This window comes from Leptodactylus fuscus, chromosome 5 (genome assembly GCF_031893055.1).
Source record: "Leptodactylus fuscus isolate aLepFus1 chromosome 5, aLepFus1.hap2, whole genome shotgun sequence".
NCBI classification, from domain to species: domain Eukaryota; kingdom Metazoa; phylum Chordata; class Amphibia; order Anura; family Leptodactylidae; genus Leptodactylus; species Leptodactylus fuscus.
The window spans coordinates 18,998,367-19,016,572 of NC_134269.1; the positions used below are offsets into that span (position 1 = coordinate 18,998,367).

The window sequence follows — 18,206 nt, forward strand, 5'->3', positions numbered from 1 at the left end:
CCTGGTTACTCCACTGCTTGAACATAAAAAAATTTGGGGAAATATACTATCCCATCTACGACAGAAAACTGGTGTATATGGGCCTAGAAGTGGCACAACTTTGTTGGCTACGCGCCTCTCATCTTCTTCTTTAAGAAGTGGTCACAGCAGACCCAAAGCGGGATTGGGCAGGGAGGCCTCGGCTTGTCAAGTTTACTATATCTCCTGCCAAAGAACTGGTGAGAGTTATACATTAAATTTATACCAAATTTATCAAGATGAGGAACCCCTTAATAACTCAGGTGCATCTTATGCCACTGAGGGAACTGGCGTAGTAGACACAACCAGTCTTAATAAATTCCCCCATTGAGCTCTAGAAACCACTTGATATGGAACATGATCAAACTGGTCTACCATTGCATCCTCTGGTAGGCCCAGAATCTAATACAGTAATGGACCTCAAAGGTTTAGCATAACATAAGCCATTTTTGGGCTGACTGTGGTGCCGATCATTTGCTCCTAAGGTCTGTTTCATAGAAGGCAAATTAGCTTTCCTTCAAAAGGAACAAAACCATAGGTGTCTGGTTTGCTTAATCTAAGATAAGAAAAATTTATCTTTGGACCATACTAGCCAGTGGATATGAAATGTAAAGATTGAGAGTCCTCAGTAGATGACATATTGCGAGCTTTCGGAACTGCTATAAGGTTCCTTCATCAGGCTTTCTTTCTTCTGGAGGAGAGTCAATTTGAATGCTATTTCCCATGGACAATTGTCCGTAGAAAGTTTCGATACACCAGATGAATCTCCTCAATGACAGCGAGTACCCTCAGGGCTGATTCAGAAATATTAGACCTTATAATTGTTCTGTAGAGTTGGATGGTGGGTCCGAGGACCATTCCAACATCATCAATAATATGGTGTACCGGCTAGTGCTTCTAATTTTTAGGATGATCATTTGATTACGTAAGAACTCCCATGGTTATCCCTATACGGTGGTGGTCACCTGGACATTTACTGAGTCTACGTGATGACAGAAAAATAGTAGAATAGAAAAAGTAGTTGAAGCCAATAAAACCAAAATCGTATAGGTAAGAGAAGGAAATCTTAGGTAAAATAAGAAGAGAGTTCCAAGAAAAAGTATGGTCTTTGTTGCCCCCACCTGTCTAGTAGAATCTCCAGGACCTTTTCAGGTGTGGTAAAGGCACGGTAGGTGCTCAAGAAGGTGGGCACATACGCAGGATCACTTCCCTGATACTCCACCAATAGGTTCTCCACCAGCTTCTCCAGAGTTGAAGCACGGAGGCTACGGACCTTACACGTCTTATAATGGACATAACCAGGAGGTGATGCGACGGCCTAAGGGCAATGGGATTGGTTAAAAAATGTAGAAGATGAGCCAAGACGTCATGTAGAAGAAGAAAATAAAATAGAAAAGTAGGAAAGGAGGATGAGGTCTTCAGTCTTGGTATACTGTACCTTCATGAACATCAAGCTCCTAACCAGAAGTTGTCAGAAGTTGTGATTTGGGTTGTCCAAATCTTCATTGAACAGGCCCTTGAGTATAAAGTTTTGATTGGGAAGAGGGTGGTGGAAACTTCTTGATAAAGAACCTGGCCCCTGACAAACTTTCATATAGTCAAGACACCAAAAGTTATTCCAAGACATAAAGTCCACCAAACCCATTGGTTTTGGCCTGTCCGACGATCTATTGGTGTGCCGACTCTCTTGGCAGCTATGGTGGTTAGATATCTTCATCTAATAGAGCTGCCAAACAGGGATTAGGTGAAAGGAGATTTTATGGCTGTGTTCTTCCAAAAAACAATGCCACACCTGTATACAACATGAATGTCCTTTGTTCTTACATGAGATAAGCCATTGCTAGAGGTGTCTGGCAGTGATTTACGCCGCTCTCCACATTCAAAACACCTCCATGCACAGCAAAAACCAAACATACTTGTTCTTGGTTTTGTATGAATGAGCGCTCAGTTGACACCTTTAAAGGATTTTCCACAACTATCTTTAGGTCATTGGTATCACAACAGAGGGAGCCTGACACTCAACACCCGTACGGGAGAGACAGTAGAGTTTGGAAACGCACTATGGCTCCGTCACTTTTGACGAAACAGTCTTCAAGCCTCGTTAGAAACTGTTATCGGCTTTGATAGGACATAATTTAGATGATGTCATCTAAGGTGAGCTAGTCCTCATCACAGGTTCACCCTAAAGAGGACCTTTCACCTCCTCCACTTACACCAACTCTTTGCATCCTTCAATTGTCCTTGTGGCACTGGTTTTGAAGCAGGTGGACTTTTTTCCTACCATTCCTGAGCAATCGGTGCAGTCACATTCAGCACCCAATATGCTAATTAGGCTCTCTACAGTCACATGGACTGTCGTGGTCTGAGGCAGAGAGACAGAGGCCGCCCACCAGATGTTAGAGAGTCCAGTTAGCATATTGGGTGCAACAATAATTGCTCAGGAATGGTGGGGACTATAGAAAAAATTCCACCGGCGCCAGAATCAGTGGGGTTGGTCCTATGTAAGGATGCAAAGAGTTGATGAAGGTGGTGATCAGGTCTCTGTAAGACTAGGTGGTATGTATTGGTAGTCATCTTGGAACCTCGTGGTCCAGAGGTGCAGAGCTGGCATTCTCTACCAGGGCTTGGACATTAAGGATCCTCTGGTGGGCTCAGACTCTAATGGCCCAGCACATCTAACTTTGAAGAATACTGAGGCCTATTTCATAAGGGCAGAATGATTGTACATGGTGGACTCATAGATCCTCAGTCCTACCCTGGCTACTTGTCTATTAGATGTCTGTTCTATATATTTTTTGGACTTTTCCTCTTTGTTCCATGCTTAATGTAATGTGTGCCCTTCCTTTGGTGCAGATTCATGCTATCCTCATGTACTTCAGTCCTATACACTACACTCTAATCCATTCAGTTTCACAGACACAAATAGAGAGAAGCTGCAGCTTCATCTCCCTCCTCCAGACTTGGAATCCTGGATCAAGAAAGGACATAAAAGTTCCTTTAATCCAGAAAGTCCACTGCTCTACCCAATAGGATTTTATATATGTTTCTATGACCCATCAATAATCCAAAATATTTGATAATCTGGAACCTATCAATTGTAATGTAGTATACAGTATATATAATATAGTAATTGTAGGTGGTAAGTCCTATTACACGACCAGTAATTGCCAGTTCTGTAAGACATGTGGGTCATGTCTGCGTCACAGGGCTCGCCCCAATAGGGCACGTATGATTTTCACAAAAATCCATACAGCTGGGTCTCCACCAGATGCCATGTGTCACCGCCATCACACACAGGATGTATAGGATGTAGAAACAGCAGTGCTGACAGATGTCATGACAATATTATAGAGGGCGGGGGGCGCTATCACACCTGGAAGCCTTACGTCATGTGCAGATTTATAGTATCAGGGAAAACAGTCAGCAGGAATGAAGAAAGGCAAAAAAAAGTCTTCAGGCAGGATATAGATTAGTTAACAAAGGGCACAGAGAGCGTATATAGGAAAGAGAAGGGGTATGGATAGAACATCAATATCCTGATCCCAAAATATACCTTTAACCCCTTAAGGACAGTGATTTTTAACATTTTAGTGTCATTTTTTTTTTCTGTTCAGGGGGCTCATTTTTTGTGGGACAAATTGTACTTCATAATGGCGCCATTTAACCCTTAAGTACTATCATGGTGTCTCTCATAATGATATGTCTATGGTAGTGGTGTCTGATAGACACCATGATAGTACTTAAAGGGATCCTATCATTCAAACTCATTTTTTTCTCACTAACACGTTGGAATAGCCTTAAGAAAGGCTATTCTTCTCCTATCTTTCGATGTCTTCTCCGCGCCACTGTTTCATAGAAATCCCGATTCTCTCTCGCAGCACTGGGGGCGGGCCCCAGCGCTCAAACAGCACTGGAGGTGGCCCCAATGCTGCGAGAGAACTCTCCAGCGCCGCCTCCATCTTCTTCAGCAACGGCCTCTTCATGCGTCTTCTTCCGGCGCGTGGGGGGGGGGTGTCAAAATTCAACGCATGCACAAGTCAGCTCAGCCAGCGGGCCTCAAGCAGAGCTGACTTCACATGCGGGCAGCCATTTTTTTGTGGCTGCTTATGCGAGCATGTGCAGTATGCTCCTGTAGTTCTATGGCCGCCCACATGTGAAGTCGGCTCTGCCTGAGGCCCGCTGGCAGAGCTGACTTGCGCATGCGTTGAATTTTGACCCCCCCGGGCCTTGGAAGAAGACGCGTGAAGAGGCCATTGCTGAAGAAGATGGAGGCGGTGCTGGAGAGTTCTCTTGCAGCATTGGAGACGCCCCCAGTGCTGTTTGAGTGCTGTACAGTGCTGTACAGCAAACATGGGAGGTTACCTATAGTCTGCAGGTCACGGTGATGTCGGCCATACCAAATTTAGATAGTTAAAAAAAAAAAAAAAAAATTTAAAACTTTTTCCAACTGTAATTTTTTATATGTCCATGTTGTAGTTTTTCTTGATACTGATATTGTTGTGATCACTTTTTATAAAATTTTGGAGGTGGAGGTGAAGCCATGAAAAACAATGATTTGGCCATTTTAATTTTTTTTTATCGCTGTATAGGATAAATATTTTTTATATTTTTTGGCACAGGGATACCTAATATGTTTCAATTTCTTTTTGTATATGTTTTTAATATGTGATATAGGGGCTGATTAGAATTGTTGTCAATTATATTTAAAATACAAACAAAAACATTTATTTATTTCTAATTTTATTTTTAGACAATTAGAATTTTTTACATTTTTTTAAAAATTTGTGTTATTTCATTTTTATTTTATACTTATGGTGTTTTACTAACCGTATTGCAGTATATTGTAATATTTCTACTCCACTATTAGGCAGTGTGTAAGGCTAAGGCCCCACGGGATGATACGCAGCGCTAAATTGCTTCGGGAAAGCCGTGGCGGTAACGCATCGCGCTTCTTCCTGCAGGGCTTCGAACAGAAAGATATAGATATACTATTATAGCTATGGGAAAGCTATCTGCGTTTCCGTAGATATAATTGACATGCTGAGATTTGGAAAATCGCAGTGTGTCCGCGCTGTGGTTTTGAACGTAAAGTGGGCATGGGATTCGCAGTTACTGTTTAACACCACGATTTTTCCCACGGTGTTTCCGCAACGGGCAAATTGAGATGTTTCCGGCCCATGGGGCCCCGGCCTAATAGACATTCAACAATGACAAACCTGAGAGCGTTCTATAGTTCTATAGACTCCTGGCTGTCATTGCAAGAAAATACCGCTCCTGATGATGTTCCTAGCGAGCGGTGATCTGGTTCAATATGGCGGCCGCTGTTTAGATGCCGAATTTACAATTAACCTTCTAAAGGGTTAACAGCCAGGATCGGTTCAGTGCCAGGTGACTACTCTATGATGACGCTGACACCCGCTGTGTATGAAGACTCGACTCCTGAGCCCTCTCCATACCCCCACGCGACATCGCGACGTACTATTATATGGTGCGTCCTTAAGAGGTTAAATAATCGAGAGCTTTAGAAGTGACTGAGAGTTGGATTTTGTCGTCGTCCCCCCCCCCCCCCAGATTACCAGGAAGTCTCCAGAAGGGCTCTCTGTCCTCACTCTTCTCAGGGTCACTCCATAGACGGCTCCGTCTTCCACCTCCTCCCCCCATTCCTGCAGAGGATTCTAAGAAGAAAAAAAAGAACAAATTCAAGGAGAATATCCGGCCCGTGGCCCTGTCATGTCTTGTTGTGTAGACAGATGACTTTATGATACTTCATCTCTCTCCTTTGCCCTCACCTGGGGTTGAAACAGTTAACATTTCTCATATATCCAAATCTAAAGTCACTTGTCCGGTTTGGCCAGGTCCCCCCTCCTCCTCCTCGTCTATCTCTCGGCCTCCCTATTAACTCGCCAGGCCCAGATGCATAAACCAAATTATATATTAGAGAAAACAGGCCATGCAAGGACTCAGCATGTAGCATGTCCAGGCCCATTCCACCCTTTACGTCCCTAATTGTACCACTCTTTTTTTTTTTCCTATCAGTATGTCTTTGTAGAATGGGAGGAAATCCACGCAAACACGGGGAGAACATACAAACTCCTTACAGGTGTTGTTCCAGGCGGGATTCGAACCCAGGACTCCAGCGCTGCAAGGCTGCAGTGCTAACCACTGAGCCACCGTGTTGTCCCCCAAATTATACCACTCTTTTCACCTATCCAGAAATCATGGTGGGTCCCATGTCTCTTGTTCATCTGCACCTGTACTGATTAATGGAGCATGCTGTATACAACTCTGTAGGGGGAGCACGACGCATGCTCACCTTACATCATCCTACACCCAGGAGCAGAGTGGTCCATTCTACTTCTTCAGCATAAAGCAGGCCTCCGCTGCTAAGGGTGTATGATGACATGAGGCACGCCTGCGCAGTAAAGCTTTGAGAGGTGTACAAGCTTTCAGAGGTGTGCATGTGCAGTAAAGCTTTGAGAATTGTACAAGCGCATGTGCAGTAAAGCTTTGAGAGGTGTGCATGTGCAGTAAAGTTTTGAGAGGTGTACAAGCGCATGTGCAGTAAAGCTTTGAGAGGTGTGCATGTGCAGTAAAGCTTTGAGAGGTGTGCATGTGCAGTAAAGCTTTGAGAGGTGTACAAGCGCATGTGCAGTAAAGCTTTGAGAGGTGTACAAGCGCATGTGCAGTAAAGCTTTGAGAGGTGTGCATCTGCAGTAAAGCTTTGAGAGTTGTACAAGCGCATGCGAAGTAAAGCTTTGAGAGGTGTACAAGCGCATGTGCAGTAAAGCTTTGAGAGGTGTACAAGCGCATGTGCAGTAAAGCTTTGAGAGGTGTGCATGTGCAGTAAAGCTTTGAGAGATGTACAAGCGCATGCGAAGTAAAGCTTTGAGAGGTGTACAAGCACATGTGCAGTAAAGCTTTGAGAGGTGTGCATGCGCAGTAAAGCTTTGAGAGTTGTTCAAGTGCATGCGCAGTAAAGCTTTGAGAAGGAAGCAGTGTTGACGTCACACTTGCAGTGCAGAGGATTGCAACAAGAAGATCCTACTCTGATGCTCAGACACGCCCCCGAGGAACTCTCATCAAACTTACATATGATGGAAAACCCATTTTCATGAAATTCAGGCGACCATCCTGCAAACTATTTATAGGGCTGGTTTAAGGGTGGCTTTCTTGCTGTCACACTCCCTTTAATAAATCTGAGTGTGAGGGCTCATTACAACTTCTCCATCTGATGGTACATAGTGAGGAGAACTGGGGGGTCTCAGGACCACCAGACTAGTGATCGGTGTGGAAAAAGGTGATATTATGGGAGCCAGGGCTGTGGAGTAGGTAGATCAAAGCACCGACTCTGACTCCTCTATTTTTCTGTAGCCTGACTCTGACTCCGGCTCTTTCATAAATCATTGTAAGGGTCAATAACTTTTTTCCAACTCTGACTCCAACTCCAACTCCACACCCCTTAATGGGAACATTGCTTTAAGAAAATCAATAATATTATTATCACACTAAATAGTCATTTATGATACAATAGTAACAGCCATTCATTAATGGGGGGAGGGGTCTCCATTTTAGGACTATTAAGTTTCTATTATGCATAGGGAGAGATACAGAAAAGCCATACAATATACCGACCGCCCAATGATTTTAATAGGAACAGTGTAATACCTAATGTCAACAGTGGTGGCACTGTAGGGAAACCGAACACTTGCTGTCAGGTTCCCGCTGATCGATGGGGTTCTCAGTAGGAGGACTCCCTGTGAATATCTTATTATTGGGAGAGCCCCTCTAACAATAAGAATGGATTGTCCATGAGTCGGACATTCCTTTAAGTATAAGTCATTACATGGCTTTAGTGTTCACTCACATCTACAAAATGATGATTGTTTTTTTATTGGAAACAGTCAGCAAGGTACACTGCTAACGGTTTATGAAGGAAAGGGACAGTTTGTTTTTCTACCATAGATTACGGTATAGTGCCTAACATGAAGGAACCATTAAGAATACAGCTCTGAAGCCTCCAATCAGAAGCTTTAAACTGGAGTATAGGACGCCGCAATCTGATGTGTAGGGATGTAACTATAGGGTGCGCACCGGGCCCTGGTGCCTGGCAGGGGGCCTATTACAGATTTTACTTTGGGGCCCAGGAGCTTGGAGTTACGATTCTGCTGGCATGGCATTCCTCGTGATGGTGGAAGGAGCTTACAACAGCTCAGGACTGCAAGCGGCTGCAAGTTTAACCTTTTAGATTCCCTTCACATAATCGCTTCTGTATAACAGGTGGACTTTAAGGGAAAGCCTTTCCTTGGTAACCCATGTCCACAGATTAGTATATGGATTAAGAAAGATTATAAGAGTAGACCACATGAGAAGGGTCCATTAGATCCAAGCTCGGTTGGATCTGGGACCTTACAAGCGAGATAAGTAGTGGGGTCTCAATCCACTGTATCAGGTTGTGGAACCAAAGTCATCAACGTAGGGAGTAGGGTTGAGCGATCAGGATCAGGAAAAATCGGCGATCGAGCAAATTTCAGATTGGATTTTAAAAACAATCCTGAAATCTCAAGATCGGCTCAACCCTAGTAGGGAGCTATTGAGAGAATGACACCACCATTCATTCCTCTATGGAGAGACACAAGGTTCTCTTGTCCCCGGATGGGATGTGGTGGCCTGAATGGGTCTAAAAAAGTGCTCCATATTCATATATAAGGTGGGGTGACCGTTCCTTGATATATGACCCCAAACCATATATGACTCCACAACAAACATCAAAAAAAAAACACCAAATCTTTTTGCCAAACCCATTCATTGCTTCATTACACTTGTGACCCCTGAACCAGGTACAATTATGGATCATTCCAAAAATCGGCAACTTATCAGGTAATGATTCAAAAACTTTCTAGCTTGATGGCCATAATGGCCAGTGCGAATTTCCCTCGAGGGACAATACAAAGAGGCAATCATTCCACTGGACTATATCTACACCTATATTGTATTTTCGAGTGGCTACACTCAGTTTATCTTGGGTCTACACTCATCTATAGAGTGCTAGCTCTGAAGGCTACTTATCCATAGACAATACCACCATAAAATAACATGAGACTGTACCATAGTGATCTCCTTGCCCATGCCACGGGCTGGCTTCGTCCCGGGCGGTTGCTCTTCGTCTGACATTTGGGTTTTTTGATGTCTCCTTTTAGATACCACGTCACAACGAGAGAATCCAAGGACGGGAATATAGGGTCAGCGACCCTGGTGAATCCATCCTGGCAGTTACATGATAAGATGTAGATCAGAAGAGACCACCGGAGATGACAGGTCACAAGGGAGACCACACCAATCCACTAACTAGTCCAAAAATGAATCCTAGGAGAATTGTTGGCTAATGCCACATAACGTTATATTCCTTGGCAGATTCTTCTTGTCAAAGACCCCTTGTCACCACCCATAAGTCGAATTATTCCAAGAAGATACCTAGTGGAAGACACGACCAATTCCTCTTACGTCTACTGATTGAAGGATCTCCAAATCTCCAAGAAGATCCAAAGACTTGTGTCACCTTTGACATTAAGCAACTTCTCCATGTCCGTGACACCTGCTTATTATCTTCTTTTCTCTATTCTCCCGTCACGTTGTCTTCTTCTAGGCTTGTTTGTTCCTTCTCGTCTTCTGACTTACCCGTATCCTTCTCAGTCATTCAGACCGAAGCAGGGCTCAAACCTTGGCAATGTCTCCAGCAGGAACCTTCTGTGGAGCTTTCTCTCGCCGGCTGCCCTTGACGTCCCCTCTCTCCTTCGCTTGGTCAGACTTGTTGTGGAAAGTTTTCTTTCTTTTGAAATCCTCAAACTGATATCATCAAGGGATTAAATCCCAGCCCTCCACAGAAAGAGGGAAGGGAGGAGAGTGGGGAGGAGAGACCTGGGAAGTTGGGAGGAGGGAGTAGAGGAGAACATAGGGGTAGTAGATAAGGACAAGAGAAGAAAGATCATAGACAAGGCTGGGGGATCCTGAGAACAGAGGCAGATGTGCATGGAAGAACCTAGGATATACGACAGGGGGGTATAGCAGGAGGACAGAGGAGACGTATACAAGGAAGGAGGGAAGGAGGACGGGGCTGCACTAATATTACAAAGTTCACTACAAGGTTACGCAGCTCTTGCGGAATAGCTAACTCTGACAGCCAAGGAGTCTTAGTATGAGAGAGGGCGTGGAGACATAATAAGACTAATCTAAGAATCATCTGTTATGTGTCGACATATTCTATATGTGTATAGTAGGTCCATATAGTCCAACAGACCAGAAAGACTACAGATTATTTAGGCATGGATAGAAATTTCACAATCATCAAGCAAAATAGCTTTAATTCGACATCCAAAAAGTCCATCAAGACTGTACAGTGTGTTTGACATATGTATATACATACACTAAGGGTGCATTCACACTGAGTAAACGCTAGCTTATTTTGTAGAGTAAAATTACACTTGTAAATTTTGCTATCCCATTGACTTCAATGATATTTTTTTACAAGTGTAAAAATACGCCTGTAAAAAATACGCCTGTAAAAATACGCCTGTAAAAATACGCCTGTAAAATGTCATTGAAGTCAATGGGATAGCAAAATTTACAAGTGTAATTTTACTTTACAAAATAAGCTAGCGTTTACTCAGTGTGAATGCACCCTTAGGCTGCATTCACACAGAGTAACGCCAGGCGTTTTTTGTGTGTTTTTTGCACATAGCGCCGCGTTTACGCCGCGTAGCGCCGCGTTAACGCCGCGTTAACGCCGGGCAACGCCACCGCTAAATAGCGCGGCGTTAACGCGGCGCTACGCGGCGTAAACGCGGCGCTATGTGCAAAAAACACACAAAAAACGCCTGGCGTTACTCTGTGTGAATGCAGCCATACATGTATATATATGTGATACAGGACATGATAGGCAGACTTTGTGGACGGGTGAAGGTAACAGTGTTTATTATACATATGGATTCCATATACACTATAACCTCTCCGAAAACATCACCTCCTCGAGAAGACCATCTCTATACCCAACACACATTTTCTGAGATGTTGCAGTTGCCACCTCTCTACAAGACGACCTCTCTACATGACCAGCTCTCTACAAGACGACCTCTCTACATGACCACTTATCTACAAGACCACCTCTCTACATGACCACCTCTCTACAAGACCACCTCTCTACAAGACCACCTCTCTACAAGACCACCTCTCTACAAGACCACCTCTCTACATGACCACCTCTCTACATGACCACCTCTCTACATGACCACCTCTCTACATGACCACCTCTCTACAAGACCACCTCTCTACATGATCACCTCTCTACATGACCACCTCTCTACATGACCACCTCTCTACATGACCACCTCTCTACATGACCACCTCTCTACAAGACCACCTCTCTACAAGACCACTTCTCTACAAGACCACCTCTCTACATGACCACCTCTCTACATGACCACCTCTCTACAAGACCACCTCTCTACAAGACCACCTCTCTACAAGACCACCTCTCTACATGACCACCTCTCTACAAGACCACCTCTCTACAAGACCACCTCTCTACATGATCACCTCTCTACAAGACCACCTCTCTACAAGACCAGCTCTCTACAAGACCACCTCTCAAGAAGACCACCTCTCTACAAGACCACTACTCTATAAGACCACCTCTCTACAAGACCACCTCTCAAGAAGACCAGCTCTCTACATGACCAGCTCTCTACATGACCAGCTCTCTACAAGACCACCTTTCTACAAGACCACCTTTCTACAAGACCACCTCTCTACATGACCACCTCTCTACAAGACCACCTCTCTACAAGACCACCTCTCTACATGACCACCTCTCTACAACACCACCTCTCTACATGACCACCTCTCTACATCAGCTCTCTACATGACCACCTCTCTACAAGACCACCTCTCTACAAGACCACTTCTCTACATGACCACTTCTCTACAAGACCACCTCGCTACAAGACCACCTCTGTAGAAGACCATGTTATCATGTAATTTTGGGTGGTCGTCTCAAAGATGTTTTTTTTTTTTTTTCTTTTTTTTTTTAAATGTAGATTGTGAGCCCCACATAGAGCTCACAATGTACATTTTTCCCTATCAGTATGTCTTTTTGGAATATGGGATGGAAATCCATGCAAACACGGGGAGAACATACAGACTCCTTGCAGACTCAAAGATGTTTAACTGGGTATACCTATGCCTTAAATAAGATGTCCAACCGTCCACAAAGTTTACATATTATATATAAGTTATGGGTTACCATACATTACCCTTCAGTGGCCCCCTATGGTGTTACATGGTGGTCATTCAAATCTTTGGCTGTCCATGTTGTGGCCCTGTTTACATCTCATTTTTGAACATATCAGAGGTATACTTTTGGAGTGTACCTCCAAAGTGTCCTTAGGCCATGAACCTATGGTGTGCACATACTTTAATCTACTCAATTGGAGGGTCAGGGGGGCATTCAATGGAGACAACCACCAGTCCCACCAAACCCAACCTCTCCCTTCATCCACCCACAAAAAAAAAAAACACCTTAAAGAGGACATACCATGTCTTCATGTCGGCTTTTCTAACGCTCAGTGACGTCTGAATTCTGCCTTATTTTATGTGTACACAAAAATCTCATCTTGGCTGTTGCCAAAACACAGTAATTGTAAGCAAACCAAAGTCATGATGTGAGCAAATGTACTGTAGAGATTAGAGAGACCAGGCGGGAATGACTACAGATTCTTATCAATGGTGGTGGGGGAAAGAGGAGCCTCTGGGGGAGAGTTACCCGTAGCAGTATATATATATGTATCTCTAATGGGAGTACTCATATTCGTCCAGTAGAAATAGTCACACTTATCCGATGGGTCTTGGAAGGTTCTCTTTGGTGTAGGGAACGTACGGCTCTCCAGCTGTTGCAAAACTACAACTCCCAGCATGCATATTGGCTCTGCTGTTCTGGGAACTCCCATGGAAGTGAATGGAGCATGCTGGGAGTTGTAGTTTCACAGCAGCTGGAGAGCCAAAGGTTCCCTACCCCTGGTGTAGGGTGTCCTACAGGCAATGCCTCCTGGAACAGATATGTGGATGTCCCAGTGTCAGGCCCCCACTGATCAGATATTGATGGACATAAAACCTCTATCAGTCTAACTAAAGTATGTTTACAGCTATGATCAAGGAGGAACATGTGCATGTCATGTTGAGGAAGGAGGGTATTATGGAACCCGCTATTGTCTACAGAAAAAAAACACCCCCTCATTGTACCCTACTGTAATTCTGTCAATGCCTTGAGCAAATTTTTGGCAAGTGCCACATCGGAGCCTAAAGCTAAAGCCTAATTGACCATGTTTTAAGAGTTCCCACCATGTCAGAAAATAATTGGTTAGGGAAGGACTGGACCCCACCTGAGCCCAACACCTTCCAAATCCAAAGAGATGTTTTGAGCGGTAGATGTTTCAACATCCATTGGAGTCATAGACATAGACAACCAGTTGTAGGTATCTAAAGGTACCTTAGAGGCCATAGGTGTCAGAAGGATGTTCTGCCTAGAAGCCTACATGACCACATTTTCTACTGAAGAACCCATTGCAACTCAACTCAACGTTAATGGATGTGATCCTTGTGGCCTATTTATCATAACTCTCCATAACGTCATGGACTGGTTGGCAAAAATCGATGGCTGCCATCCTAGTGTTGCCTACAGCAAACACTTTCCTCAGTGTAGGATATGACTGCCAATATCGTGACTTTGGAAGGTACAAAAACATCACCAAACTGTAGAGAAATCCGAGACTCACCTTGTATCTGCAATCTTCATCATCGTTTGCGAGGCAGCGATACGCTTGTAAGACAATTCCCCAACTCATGTCAAGGTCCAGAGACAGACTGCTGCGTGAGCCGGGATCACCAAACATTTTGATCTTCTAGAAAAGAGAAAGACAGAGTGAAGATCAATGCAATGCAGCAAAATGTCCCTCAGGATGGGGCAAGGAAAGCTACTCGGCCATCCAATGATGGTGACTTTTGTCTCCAGCTTTGGTAATGGTTGTCTCAACACTCTTTCCAATACGTTCCTGCACATCGAGACCCTATAGGCTGCCCTTGATCTCAATCTTATGACCAGGTACCGTCACGTCTATTTTGGACTCCTGGGACTCATAGAAGTAGGACCAATGTTTTGGATCTCCAGGTTTCTCTGTTATGGTCCATTAACCACTTACCTTGGCATGTCGGCTGCCAGTGATGCAAGAACTTGGCTTTCCTCTAGGATTCTTACCCATAGTACCTTCTCTATAGGCAGCTTGGTTCGTTATCACTATTTTATACAGTCCATACCAATATTTGGTACAAACCAGTTCGGGACAGACGTGTGACATGACCCCAAATATTGATGTCTTTTTATATGGCAGACCATTTTGGGGTCACCTAAGGTGTCAGGTGTGACTGTTACCTCTACGCCTCCTGCAGCCCCTGAATAGTTTCTTCAAGACTTCATTGAGTGCCGTCATCCATCATCTTCATTGTTCCTTCCCCTTCTCATTGATATGGGTCTTCTTTAAAATTAGGTAAATCCAACCTCAGATGGACATCACAGAACAGAATCCTCCGGGTCATTATTTATTCAACAAAAATGAAGTCACAATGGAGAAGCCATGTGTGAAAAAGTAAGTGCCCCCCCCCTCATGAGTCAGTAGCTTGTAGAACCAGCTATACAGCAATAACTTGTAGTAAAGGGTTTCTGGAGGACTTTATCTGTCTCGCTCATTATTCTGGAGGACTTTGGCCAACTCTTCTTTATAAGGTTACTCCAGGTCATTGAGGTTTATGGCCATTTGTTTCTGCACAGTCCCTTCAGGTCCTGTCACAGTATTTGCATTGGGTTGAGATCTGGACTTCTTCGCGTTTTCAGCCGTTCTGCTGTTTTTAGGATCATTGGCCTGTTCTGTTTTGGCCAAACTTTAACAGTTGAATAGATGGGCCAATTTTGGTTGGAACTCTTGGGGGTGTTTTTTGCAATTTATTTTAGCATTGCATGGTCTGACCTGGTGGTAAGTAGGAAGACTGACACCCGTCTTAAATGTTTTCCACTTGATGGACTTCAGATTGTTTGGAAATGGCTTTATAACCCTTCTGAGATTGCTGGGCAGCAACAATTGCTTCTCTAAGATCATTGCTGATGTCTTTCCTCCTTGGCATTATACTGACACACACTTGGATGCTCCAGAGCAGCAAACTACCAAAACTTCTGCTTTATAGTGGTCTATGCACTTGCTGATGATCAAAGGCATTTCGTTAGCTGCACTTGGTGTCTACTTACCCTCTCAGTGCCTATGGACAGGGGATAATAACACTCCTTACGGAGTGGACACCTTTGCAGGCATATGGAGACTTACAAGCCATTTTTACTCCACTAAGGGATTATGGGAAATATAGGCAAATCCTGGGAAACAGATTTGCCTCTATTTCCCATAGTGCCTCTGGAATCAGTAAGGCTGGATTTACACAGTATATGGGTGACGTCCGGGCTCCTTTCCAGTGGACAGCAGTGGAGGACCACAATGCATGGGAGGCAGTCTATGATTGTTTTTTACACCTCCCACGGCCTCCTCCCAGCTTTGTCCAAATTCTGGACAAGCCCTTTAAATGGAAACCCTTTGGTTTACTGGTATAACAGTGAAATGCGTAGTAACATTTGCTATTCATTACCGCCATTAAAAGAAGTGTGCAGTTCTGCAGCAAAAAAAAGCACTGTGTAAACCCAGCCTTAGGGTGTACTGCATTTATAGAGAGTGGATTATATACGAATACCACATTAATACACAAGGCCATGATGTAACACATGAGTAAGTCCTATAGATCGAAAAAATAAATAAAACTCTCTATTAGAGGCGTCCGCTGCTTCTCTTCCCAGACGGAAGTGTTTCCTGCCTACTTTGAAGGCCTATTGAAGTAATCACTATAGGAGTGCTTGATCCTGGGCGGCTTCCTCTGCACGACCCTGTAATATGTATAGCTATAGTATGCCATACACTTGTATGACGGCCTTCTTATATCCTCTAGTGCCGACCAATAGCAAAGGAGATCAGATTCGGCAGCTAAACGCTCCGCAATATTACACTAGGATTACAATATATGACACAATAGACAGTGGCGGTTTTCGGACGCAGCACCCCTCCTTAAACAGTAACTGAATGACCGCCCAAACCCGTACATTGTCCTAGTCATTGGCATTCAATATGTCATAGATGCCTGCGTTGGTAGAATATTCCCAGTTTTCCACCTCCGCCCATCAGATAGACAACCTTCTGCTCCATTATTTGCCTTACAAGTGCTTTTCCGTAACGACAGGTGCATTTGTACAACATGCCGGGTGCCTATGGGTGCGACTGAGGTCACCAAACAGGTACCGGATACAAAAATGGATTTAAATAATCAAACAAGCCACTAATCCCCACAAAGACAACAATGCATAAACTATACCGTACAACTGTGCAGACTATACATTCAGTATATGATATCCGCATAGACAACCGACACCCCGCTGTATACACACATACTCATTCCTCACCTCATCGCCTCACTTCCCAACATCACCCGCCAGAATTAGAAAGGTTTGCAAGGAAGTTACGAAATATCCATGACAAGGACTGAAATTGGCGCTGCGTCTCCCAATCTTACACCCCACAGAGACGCAGCTGTGAGAGCCGGTGCATGGAAGGAAATGTAGATGATGTCCCCGTTACCTTTGATCCCTGTTTTTTACTTGTCTCACTTTTCTCTCTCCCTTCCTCCCTCTATCCTACTACGCTGGAAGCCTTCCTCTGACATCCTGCTCCCCCCCCTTGTCTGAATTTTGCAGACTCAGGAGAGGGTGGTGTGGTGGGGTGGAATGTCACTTCCTCTGACCCCTCTCATGCTTTTCCCAGACCACAAAAACAATGGCAGATTTCTGTTGTATTCAAAAGCTCATAGAAAATTAGAAAGTCAGCCGGGATTTTATCACTGAGCCGAAGTGAAGGAAGAAAGGAAGAAAATGATAAAGGACTTCTAGTAAAACAGTCAGCATCTGAGATATTGTAAGGTGATGATATAGGGGAAGTAAGAGGATCAGGAGTCGGGTTACTGTAATAATATGATACAGGGGTAATAAGACGATCAGGAGCCGGGTTACTGTAATAAGATGTTACAGGGTAATAAGAGGATCAGGAGCCGGGTTACTGTAATAAGATGTTACAGGGGTAATAAGAGGATCAGGAGCCGGGTTACTGTAATAAGATGTTACAGGGTAATAAGAGGATCAGGAGCCGGGTTACTGTAATAAGATGTTACAGGGTAATAAGAGGATCAGGAGTCGGGTTACTGTAATAAGATGTTACTGGGTAATAAGAGGATCAGGAGCCGGGTTACTGTAATAAGATGTTACAGGGGTAATAAGAGGATCAGGAGCCGGGATACTGTAATAAGATGTTACTGGGGTAATAAGAGGATCAGGAGCCGGGTTACTGTAATAAGATGTTACAGGGGTAATAAGAGGATCAGGAGCTGGGTTACTGTAATAAGATGTTACAGGGTAATAAGAGGATCAGGAGTCGGGTTACTGTAATAAGATGTTACAGGGTAATAAGAGGATCAGGAGCTGGGTTACTGTAATAAGATGTTACAGGGGTAATAAGAGGATCTGGAGTCGGGTTACTGTAATAAGATGTTACAGGGTAATAAGAGGATCAGGAGCTGGGTTACTGTAATAAGATGTTACAGGGGTAATAAGAGGATCAGGAGTCGGGTTACTGTAATAAGATGTTACAGGGTAATAAGAGGATCAGGAGTCGGGTTACTGTAATAAGATGTTACAGAGGTAATAAGAGGATCAGGAGCCAGGTTACTGTAATAAGATGTTACAGGAGGTAATAAGAGGATCAGGAGTCGGGTTACTGTAATAAGATGTTACAGGGGTAATAAGAGGATCAGGAGTCGGGTTACTGTAATAAGATGTTACAGAGGTAATAAGAGGATCAGGAGCCAGGTTACTGAAATAAGATGTTACAGGAGGTAATAAGAGGATCAGGAGCCGGGTTACTGTAATAAGATGTTACAGAGGTAATAAGAGGATCAGGAGCCGGGTTACTGTAATAAGATGTTACAGGAGGTAATAAGAGGATCAG

The 18,206-nt window shown here is 44.0% G+C and overlaps 1 protein-coding gene across 3 annotated transcripts in view; it reads right to left on the reverse strand.

Moving 5' to 3' along the window:
- The window catches only part of RGL3 (ral guanine nucleotide dissociation stimulator like 3), a 33,803-nt gene extending 16,965 nt beyond the window's left edge, over positions 1 to 16,838 (reverse strand). Inside the window, exons 1-4 of one of the 3 annotated variants that reach the window (XM_075272549.1) lie at positions 16,613 to 16,838; positions 13,842 to 13,967; positions 5,595 to 5,693; positions 1,140 to 1,336 (exon numbers count right to left, since the gene is read on the reverse strand). In XM_075272549.1, the coding sequence (XP_075128650.1) occupies positions 1,140 to 1,336; positions 5,595 to 5,693; positions 13,842 to 13,958 (413 nt within the window). In that variant the 5' untranslated portion in view covers positions 13,959 to 13,967; positions 16,613 to 16,838. Of the gene's footprint in view, positions 1 to 1,139; positions 1,337 to 5,594; positions 5,694 to 9,123; positions 9,367 to 13,841; positions 13,968 to 16,612 lie in introns of those variants that run through there. The other 2 variants (XM_075272550.1, XM_075272551.1) reach the window with 2 other exon arrangements.
- Positions 16,839 to 18,206: the final 1,368 nt, after the last annotated feature.